We start from the raw sequence: 10,847 nt of genomic DNA on the forward strand, positions 1-10,847 counted from the left end.
TATCATTGTGACAGTACATTTCATTTAATACCAAAAACTTTTACCTTGGATACTGTCCTACTTTTAAAACACTTAAACCTTGGTCATAACTTTAAAGCGACAAGGGCTAGGACTTTCATACTTTATGTAAAGGGTGTTAAGAAAGTTCGTTCCACATTTTTATTTTATTTTCAAAAAGAAATACGATGAGAAGATATTTACAATTTGTGATATTTCATGTTTACAGAGTCCATTCTTGCTACTGATAAGGTTTTAACTATCTTTTGTTGAATCAATAAAGGGAGGGCAGGTATTAAAACAGATGATGTTTGTTCAGAAAAATCAGGGATGACGCACATTTGTGAGATATGGTAGGCATACAGGTCAAAACATCAAATACTATTCAAAAATTGTCAAATCTGTGAAATATTTCAAAATGACAAACCTATTCTTTTGAAAAGTGATATTTCGTTCTTATACCTACGCTCATCAGCTTGTCTGATACAGATAAGCTTAGTGAAGAAACAAAAGTAAAAAAATTATCCTTTGTCAATCAAAATGACCAGCATTTCTATCATTCGGGTGCTTTAAAGATATTATATATTTTTTCATATGGAAGAAAAAATTCTATAATTTTCTGCTAGAAATGAATTGCTATAAATCTAAGGCACACTCTTGTGATTTTGTCAGACTTGAAAATTCATCTCTTTAGTAAAGCACTACTTTGAAATTTTTGAAAATATTTCATTTCGGAACGAACTTTCTTAACACCCCTTATATAATCCTTGTGACAAGACCTATCATTGGATACCAACAACTTTGACCTTGGCCTTGGAGATTGACTACTTAAAAAAAAACAACTTTAATCTTGGCCATTACTTTTGATCGGTATGTTCTAAGACTTTCTTACTTCACATATGTATTTTTTTTCTGTCAAGACCTTTCATTGGATACCATCAACCTTTAAAAATGTTAACTTTGGCCATAACTTTTGAACAGGTGGTGCTAGGGTTTTATATTTCACATTTGTATTTCTTTAGAGAAGGCCTTACTTTGGGTATCAACATATTCGATTTGCACCGAAAAATTTAACCTTTGCTATGTTGTCACACGGGGGCATCACTAGTTTGTGGCCGTCAGGAATAATATCAACAGAGCAGTTGAACCATTGTTTTTTTTTCGATCGGGCGCGGTGTACCAGTATCTCGTATTATGAAAACGAGGCTTCCGCCATTTTCGAACTACTAGTAGAAGGAACATGGATCTAAAACAATAATATTAATCATTGCTGATTGTGGGTTTCATATGCGTCCTTGTTGTTGACGATGTGGTTTCAGGTGAGTTAAAATCATTATCAGCCTCTTTGGTCTCTGAACGTGTAGCACTGAGCGTTTTCTTTTGATGTACAAAACAATACCGGTTATATGAACGAATAGATGCATCACTTCTTTGTCCAGCCATGTACATGATATGACGGGTTTCATGTCCTGCATCATTCAGATGCTGTATAGCCGTTGCATGCAGATAGTGTGGTGTGTAAATTCTTGTATGCGTATGTGAACAAATGTTGGTCAAGAAGTTGACAAGAGTTATTTTTGCTAGTGGTTTTTTTGTGAACCACATGTGTACTGTACATGCGTTTGTTATTGGGGGCTTTTCATTCTGCAAACCACCTTGATTTTTTTTTTTTGTTGGCTTTATTTCGTGATTCAGTATGGAATATTCCCCTGGAGCATCAGAATGAAAGTTGAACTGAGCTCAAGTTGATGAAATTCACCACCCCTGATTTCAAAGTGAACAACAATATAAAACCATATATATTGTTTGAAAATAATTTGATTGTTCGGTACGTTTATAAAATATACAGTAATTTTCTATAAGTCATCATCACATATAATTTTCTTGTGGCATGTAAGTCTTGGCAAATCTTTTCTCATTCTTTCCTTCAATAGGCCATTACTTAGTAAGTGTTCTATTTGTCCCTTTAAAATGTTTGTCTTTTACAATATCAATGCCTCGACCAATGTCTTGTAGATGTCTGTTAAGTGCTGCTCTGATGTTATTTAATGAGTTTTTATGGTACTCTTCAGCTAAGTAATTTTTTAAAAATGTTTTCCCCTTGATTTAGTTACCTTTGGTTTTGCCCTAAAATAAAATTGGCATAGGTAATTTGCTAGCTCCTCCGAGGAAACTGATTTACCAAGAGCTTCGAGAGACCATTCTACATGAACAAGAGGCCCACGGGCCTTATAGGTCACCTGAGTATTGTGTAACAACTTTCAAACAATTAAATTTGGTTCGTGTTTTAAACCAGAGGCCATGAAGTTCACAATTTTGAAAGAGGTACCATTGTTAATCATAATTATAAACTTAGCATGCTTACTCTATTTACTTAATATCCAGATGTAGATCAGAGTAACAAAGAGAAAATGCATTTCCACTTTTATAACCAGTTGTGCACCTCACCCCAAAGGAACCACTGACCCTGGGGCCATATATTTCAAAATTTTGCAAATTTTATCATTAAATGGTTGATTAATACCAAAGGCCAGATTTCAATGAATTAATTTTTTTCAGACTATAAAAATAACCATTTTGCTAGATGCACCTTTCTTTATCATAAATATATATATTTGGATCATTGGCATAAAACCTAGAAGCAGAGAACATTTTCAAAGAATAAATGCATTTTCACTATATACTTAATAGAGCCCCGCCCTAACAGCAGAACCCCTGACCCTGAGGCCATAAAATTCACAATTTTGAAAGAGGAACTTTTGTTCATCATAACTATGTACTTAGTAAGTTTATTTAATACCCAGAAGCAGAGAAGAAGATTTTCAAAGAATAATGCATTTTCACTATATAATCGATAGAGCCCCGCCCTAACACCAGAACTCCTGATCCTGGGGCCATAAAATATAAAATTTTAGAAGAGGCACTCTTGCTCATCATAACTATGTGTTTAGTTAGTTTACTTAATACCCAGAAGCAGAGAAGAAGATTTTCAAAGAATAAAATAATGCATTTTCACTGTATAATCAATGAAGCCCCGCCCTAACAACAGAACCCCTGACCCTTGGGCCATAAAATTCATAATTTTGGGAGAGGCACTCCTGCTCATCATAACTATGTGCTTAGTTAGTTTATTTAATAAGCAAAAACAGAGATGTTCAAAGAATAAATGTATTTTCACTATATAATCAATAGAGCCCCGCCCTAACACCAGAACCCCTGACCCTGGGTCCATAAAATTCACAATTCTGAAAGAGGCACTCTTGCTCATCATAACTGTGTTTAGTTAGTTTACTTAATACCCAGGAGCAGAGAAGAAGATTTTCAAAGAATAAATGCATTTTCACTATATAATCTATATAGCCCCGCCATAGCACTAGAAATCCTGCCCCTGGAGCCATGAATTTCACAATTTTGGTAGAGGACTCAATGCTCATTACATTCATGCCAACGGTTTGTCTGTTTGATATCCAGGAGTAAAGAAGAAGATTTTTTAAGATTGCAATAATTTTAGGGGTTTTGGCCCAACCCCTCAGGCCCCAGGGGGGTGAGGACCATCAAATTCAAAACATTTGTTCCCCTTCACCCGTAGATGCTGTATACCAAATTTGGTTCAAATTGGTTTAGCAGTTTCAGAGAAGAAGCTGAAAATGTCCAAATGTTAACACACGACGACAGACGAAAACGGATAGCAATTGGTCACCTGAGTTACTCAGGTGACCTAAAAAGGGGCATAGATGAGAGATAGGCCAATATTGAAATGCTGCTTTGCATATCAGTCAAAATTGCATTTGGTGATAAATTAAAACATCAGTGTAATTTCGACTGAGCAGTTATAATATGTTTTATGCAAAGATTATTATACCCCACGCAACAAGTTGCGTGAGGTATAATGTTTTTGACCCGTCCGTCAGAGTGTCAGTCAGTCTTGTTTGTTTTTTTTTTTTTGGCAGCGCAACTCTTCATAAACCGCTGCACAGAATTTCATCACACTTTGCAGATATTTAGGACACAGTATGTAGATGTGCATATTACCTGGAAAGTCCGATTCCTTTATTTTTTCCGGAAATTTCCGTACTTTTACACTTAGATTTTTGGCTATATTTTAAATATAGAGATGAAAAGTTGGTCAGCGCAAACTCCTCATAAACCACTGCACACAATTTCGTCAAACATTGCAGATATTTATGACACATGTGTAGATATGCATTTTATCAGGAAATTCCGATTCCTTCATATTTCCGGGAATTTCCGCACTTTTACACTTAGATTTTTGTCTATATTTTGAATATAGAGATGAACAGTTTGTCAGCGCAACTCCTGATAAACCGCTGCACACAATTTCGTTAAACTTAGCAGATATTTTGGACACAATGTGTATACGTGCATATTACCAGGAAATTCCGATTCCTTTTTTTCGGGAATTTCCGCACTTTTACAATTAGATTTTAGCCATACTTGTATCTTGAATATAGAGATGAATGCTGTAGTTTGTCAGCGCAACTCCTGATAAACCAATTTACACAATTTCGTCAAACTGCAGATATTTGTGTTGATGTGCATATTACCAGGAAATTCCGATTCGTTCATATATTGAATATAGAGATGAACTGTTTGTCAGCACAACTCCTCGTAAACCGCTGAACACAATTCTCGTCAAACTTTGCCGATATTTAGGACACAATGTTTAGATGTGCATATTATCTGGAAATTCCGATTCCTTTATTTTTTCCGGGAATTTCAGCACTTCGACTTTTTGGGGAGCGTGGGGTATGTGAGCTTACTCACTTTTTCTTTCATTTAAGTTTGTGTGCATTTTTGTTTGAACTTATTAAATGGGCTCTGAAATATATTCAGAGCCCATTTAGTATTCTTTTTTGTGGATTCTGACTGGTTGGTTTCGAAATATTTTCTCATTTCCTCCTCTGAAACTTTTCTTAATCGAAATATGGAATTATTGAGGCACAGCTTTTTCTCTCCATCTCCTCAGTGTTTGCCACTGAAGAAATTGTCATGCCAGTTAGAGAACTTTCAACAATTTCATCGAATTCTACATCGCACAGAAAATCATTGTTATACCATTAAAAATGTGTTCCTTTACAAATCTATACAAAATAAGTAACATTTCTAATGCTTTGCTGAGCGGGCATTAAAAAATCGATGAAGGACCGCTGAGTGAGATGTTGGACCGGTCGGTAAGATGTTTGACCACTTATGTCACAGAATAGGCGGGGCTAAATCTCATTTTCATTCGTTGGTGTTCATCAATGACGGACCCGATGGTTACACTACGGCGTAAAGACAGTACAAAGTAAATGTATGTCAAAAAACCCAAAATAGAATGAAAGGTATAGGGAAACACCTATTGACTGAGTTCGAGGGCAACATGAGTTTTGTCGGACCCTGGAACCAAATTGTTTGGTTTGGGTCCGACAAAACGCATGTTGCCCTCGAACTCAGTCAATAAATGTATAATATTATCTACGCCTATTTCAGGAAGCTATCAAAAAGAAGCGGCATGCTAAAGTCACCAGATTCATCCATATCTGCGGTAAAGATCAAAGCAGACGTTTCTTTTGATCATTATGACGTCGAAAGCGTTATTGATCAAGGTTCAGTATAGCTCTGCAAAGAATTATTTTATTTAAGAAAAGAAAAAAAAGACCATCTTGTGATTTATTTGTATAAAAATTGTGTAGAAATTGAGTAGATTCACTCAGAAAAACTCAAATTATCTATCAAACTTGAACATGATTTCACCGCCGAAACTTGGCTGAAATATTGCCGATCCGGCGTTAAACAATATCTATTAATCAATATTTTTAATTGTTCTTCAAACGACAATGTGAGAGGTAATATGGGGTTAATAAATATATATTAAGTAGTTTTAGTCTCATATTGCAATAATGAACGGATTAGATACAATACCAGTTACTTTATTGATGAACTATACGGAGAAAATGAACATGATTAATCAAGCTCAAATTAAAAGTCCAATAAACAATACAAAATAAGAGAAGAGTAAACACGGACCTCCAAAACACCAGAGGTGGAATCAGGTGCCATGGAGTAGTTGACGTCCCCTGCCGACCGGTTACACCCGCTATGCGCTCTTTGTCATGATTCGAAAATACGGGAAAATCTGTCGACAATTCAGTTTGTGAATAATGGTCTAACAAAAAAATAAGTATGAAAAACGTCACTCAGTATTTGACTTAATGATAAAATGATCCTAATCGTACTGCATTGCTTGCATTTGGGCAACCAAGCTTCATTTTTCAGTTATGCACCCTCCAAATCGTTGTACTCAGGTGACCGTTAAGGCCCTTTGTTCAAATATTGAAAGGATGTTTTTTTATATATAAACACTTTTTCAATTCTTTTTCTTTCTCTTCTTGTCTTCTTACTGCTTCGTTTTTAACATAACACCAGCACAAACAGCAACACTAAATGTTGTGTAACAAACCACAAACCTGTAAAAAGCCATTAACAAACCATTTCAATACAGAATCTTGTCTTTTATAAAACTGCATATGTTTGAACTCGTTTGTAATAGCGCGGGTACATGAGATTCTCAATCGTCTGACCGTTTGCCACAAGAACTGTAGACTTGGTCAGAACTTTTGAATAAGAGAAGACATCTTTTATGTATTACTTACTACCTTGGTCATGGTTTGATTTACTCTGCTTATCCTTTATTTTAAATAAGAAAAATATGAACTTTTAAATTCGTATGACATAAAAACTCCAATAGTTAGAGTAACCGTTTCGATACACCATTTCCTAAGTATGTAATAGCGTCCCAAGGAATATGCCCTTATGCTGCGTTCTTTTTAATTTTGTTTATAAATACCGCACCGATTTATAAATAACGTAATGTTTTTTAACCTGTTTAAGTCGCCAGCATGGCACAGTGGTTAGAATGTCTCCTCTTGACTAGCGAAGGACTTGATCCTTACGTCGCGGGCGAATCCCACTGTGGGACATGGAGACCACTGCTGGCACGATGAAGATCTCACTTCTCAATGGCCCTGAGTGCCGAGCATAGGACAGAATTTGCAGCTCTCCACCGGCAAGTGGAGGTATCTCCATATGAGTGAAAAATTTTCGAGAGGGACGTTAAACAACAAACGGACAAATGATAGAAGATAGGTTTCTTTCCGTGATAAAGTGACCCACGTTCTATTTGTATGTCCCTGTAAAGAAAGTTTCGGGGGTATATAGTTCGTGTCCTGTCTGTCTATCTGTCCGTCTGTTTATCCGCAAAAACTTGAACCTTGCCCATAACTTTTGACTGGGTAGGGCTATGGCTTCCATATTTCACATGACAATTGTACATATTCCTTGTGACAAGACCACCGAATTTGACCTTGGAGTATGACCAACTTTTACAAAATAAGACCACACATTTACCATGGCCACAACTTTTGGACACATTGAGCTAGTGCTTTCAAATATCACATGTGTATTCAAGGTGATAAAGACCCCTCTGACAGTGTTTTTTTTACCTTGATCTTAGAGTCTCATCCACTCTTAAAAACTTGAACCTTAGCCATAACATATGAACAGTTAGAACTAGGGCTTTCATATTTCACAGGTATATTGCTTGTAACAAACCCTTTCTTTGGATACCAACACTTTTGACCTTGATATTGGAGTTTAACATGCATTTGAGAAAATTCAACCATCACAAGAATCTGCCATACAGGGGCATCAATGTTTCACAAACACATCTTCTTCTCTAAGGAAATTCAAACCACGTTAATTTCTTTCTCTTTCAATCATGAAACCATATTCCTTCTGACCAGTATTGTTTTTTTTTACTCAGACCACTAAATGGAGCATTAATTAAAGAAAAAATCATTTAATTTTATTTTCTAGTGCAAAACATTGGATTGCAAGTAAATTATAAAGTATGAAGAGTTCACACACAAAAATTTATGACGGCAACCAAATTTAACTTACGTAATAATGAATTTGTATGTAACAGAGAACTGTATTCGTTCATTTGAAATGCTCATGTAAGGTCTATCCGATGTTGTTAAATTTTCCGTGGCTGATATATTCTTCGAGACCAGTGCATAACAGTCTGTAACTGTAAAAAAGTGTTAAAGTATATGGGCAGCGGAAAGGGCAAAATAATACAAGAAAAAAATATTATTTCCATGACTTTAAAAACTTAACAAATGACAAAAAATTCATTAAGAAGTAGGTAACAGACACAGATAAATGCAAAATGAACGTACTGTATACAGGGTTATTTTCGCCCTTTCACACTTGGAAACAATTTTGCCCTGTTTTAAACTCGCCCAGTTACAATTCTGTTTAGGAAATCACCTGTGGTAGGGCCAAAGGGGCGAAAATAAAACGGGGGCGTATGAAATACTCGGTTTAAATGAATATATTTTTGACTGAGAAATAACTTACAATAAATAGAAATGCGTGGGGGTCAAAGGAATGATATATATCACATAAGTTTCATGTATTAATTACAAGATACCTACATTTATGTGAATCAGTTGACAAGTACGATGGTGGACAGGAATTGTTATGACCAGAACATGGTGCCCTGATATTGGCTTGTATCCTTTTACCGAATTGATTATACTCTGCACAAAATTGACCTGTAATTGATAAAAATCATTTTAAAAAATTTAGTTCTTATCTTGTAAGATATACAGAAATATGCATAAAAACATGGTGTAAACTGTTATAAAACGTAGCGCTCTTTTAAAATGTACATGTACCTATTATTTGGACAGGTTCGACACACACTTCTATTAATTTTGATACAGACGGATCTAAGACACAGTGATATGGATTCGGAGATCCGTTTATCGTTGTCATGGAACATAACATCGCCTTGGAAGCCTGTATTCTTTGCTCATCAGTGATTGGACATTCTTTGACATACCGAAATTCCTCATAAGTACATACACGACTTGTTCTCACTATATGAATTGTGAGAAGAATACCAATATATTTTGGAATCTGAAAAAAATATTTTTCAGAGTTGCCGAATCTGACTGAACAGATGATAAAAAATACTTTTTTATTTTATGAATAAGGATTTTCTTAACGTTAAGTACCCGATTTCAAAGATCACATATAATAAAGTATTAGGTTCCATTCTGTACAAGGTAAATCCAGATTTTATCTAAATGAAAAAAAATATTACAAAATTGAAAAGAAAATCAAGTCAATTTCTCAAAGATGTGCTAAATTAATTTATATTCAACTGTTAAAATATTCTGTTGTTAATTATAATTAAATCAATTCTGATTCAAATATACAAAACATTGAATATTTTCTATTTCTCTATAACCATCTACATGTAGAATAAAAGCACTAATTAACCAGTTATTTGTGAGTGAAAGATGGAGGGGTCCTATTTTTTTCTAGACATTTTATTTATATTATCTGTTATAATAACTTAAAACACGACCAACAAAAAAATCTTGCTGGGGAAATGTACATTATATAACAGATATATGTTCTTTAAAAAACATGTATCTTGTAGCAGGATAAAACATTGATATGCATTTTGTACGTATTATTATTTGTACTAAAGTTAAACCATTCCATTAATTCGCTTCTAAGCCTTTCTTCCTTTTTCCATATTAAAACAGAAACCCCAGAAACTCTCATAAATTGTTTTCAGGATCAGAGAAAATAAGCATAAAAATCAGTTTGATTTAGAATTGAATTCATTTCACTACCATGACTTTAACTGGTAGAAAATGCTTGCAGGACAGGTTATTGGAATATCATTAAACATTGTTTTGATCGCTTCCTTTAGCAACAGATGCAATATGTAAGCAACACAAATACATTCTATATAGCTAATTTTAATACTTTTTATTTAAAATAAGTACAGTGTATTTTGTTTTCAATTACAAAATATATGTCTAATTTTTATTTTACTTCTAGAGATAATAATATGCTGATATGTTGCTTTGGATACCGATGGAATTCGTCTTCATCATCCTGTATAGGTAGGAAAATATCTCCTTACAATTTTAAGACACTTTTGCAGTTTTCAGATAAAATGTAACTGCATTTAATTTAAAACTTTATATTTATTTTATATACGTATTATTCTTATTTGAAGAGTGCCCACAAGGATTCACTGGAGCCAATTGCACAATACAATGTCCGTTTCCGACATATGGCAGAAAATGTCAGGAAAAATGTACATGTAAGAGGAGCTCTTGTGACAGCAGATATGGGTGCATTTTATCGATGAAAAAGTTCTCAACATCACGGTTACCGGATTTGGGTTTTAGCACTATACTTAACACCCAGGATGAAAATGTAACCGAGGAAATTGAAGGAGGTACTAGAAAACAAAAGATCGAAAGAAAGTCGAATGTTCTATCTTTTCTAGTTATTGGACTTGTAAGTCTATTTGTACCACTATTAATGTTCTACGCCATAATAAAATTCACAAGGCTTCACAAACGATTTTTAAAATGTATATATCAAAATGAAGCAGAAGATGAAGACATCACATACAGCGAGCCTATCGACATGAAATTGTAATTCTGGTTTGATCATCCATCAACTGATAAGATTCTTCTATATTCTAGACCCAAAATACAAAACTTTTGTTCCCCTTTAAACATGGATTCTATACTCCCTCATAGTTAGATTGAAAAAATTGGTAAATTTTTGTTTTGTTTACGTAACCTGTACCATATATTCAATCTAGATGATATTGTTAATTATGTCGCCTCGAACGAAGTTTACACATGCGATTGTACGCATGTTTTTTTTTTATCCAAGCTGTTTCTCGGAGATGGCTGGAACAATCTTCCTGAAACTTTCCTCAAAGGACGATCACTGGTTGTAGT

The 10,847-nt window shown here is 34.6% G+C and overlaps 1 protein-coding gene and 2 long non-coding RNA genes across 3 annotated transcripts in view; 2 read left to right on the forward strand and 1 right to left on the reverse strand.

The window, feature by feature from the left end:
* Positions 1 to 8,850, forward strand: part of LOC134273034 (uncharacterized) — a 31,999-nt gene extending 23,149 nt beyond the window's left edge. Inside the window, exon 3 of the long non-coding RNA XR_009993344.1 lies at positions 8,757 to 8,850. This is a non-coding gene — a long non-coding RNA (uncharacterized LOC134273034). The remainder of the gene's footprint in view (positions 1 to 8,756) is intronic.
* On the reverse strand, positions 7,972 to 9,025 carry LOC134273033 (uncharacterized). Its single transcript, XR_009993343.1, has 3 exons — positions 8,742 to 9,025; positions 8,499 to 8,618; positions 7,972 to 8,089 (listed from the first exon to the last, which is right to left on the reverse strand). It is a non-coding gene; the product is annotated as an uncharacterized LOC134273033 (long non-coding RNA).
* Positions 9,026 to 9,654: 629 nt separating this feature from the next.
* Positions 9,655 to 10,576, forward strand: LOC134273026 (uncharacterized). Its single transcript, XM_062755194.1, has 3 exons — positions 9,655 to 9,808; positions 9,925 to 9,989; positions 10,106 to 10,576. The coding sequence occupies exons 1-3, from the start codon at positions 9,735 to 9,737 to the stop codon at positions 10,534 to 10,536; spliced, it is 570 nt and encodes a 189-aa protein (XP_062611178.1). The 5' UTR covers positions 9,655 to 9,734; the 3' UTR covers positions 10,537 to 10,576.
* Positions 10,577 to 10,847: the final 271 nt, after the last annotated feature.

This window comes from Saccostrea cucullata, unplaced genomic scaffold, assembly GCF_032062105.1.
Source record: "Saccostrea cucullata isolate Sc308-1 unplaced genomic scaffold, CSIRO_AGI_Scuc_v1 ctg971, whole genome shotgun sequence".
Lineage (NCBI taxonomy): Eukaryota > Metazoa > Mollusca > Bivalvia > Ostreida > Ostreidae > Saccostrea > Saccostrea cuccullata.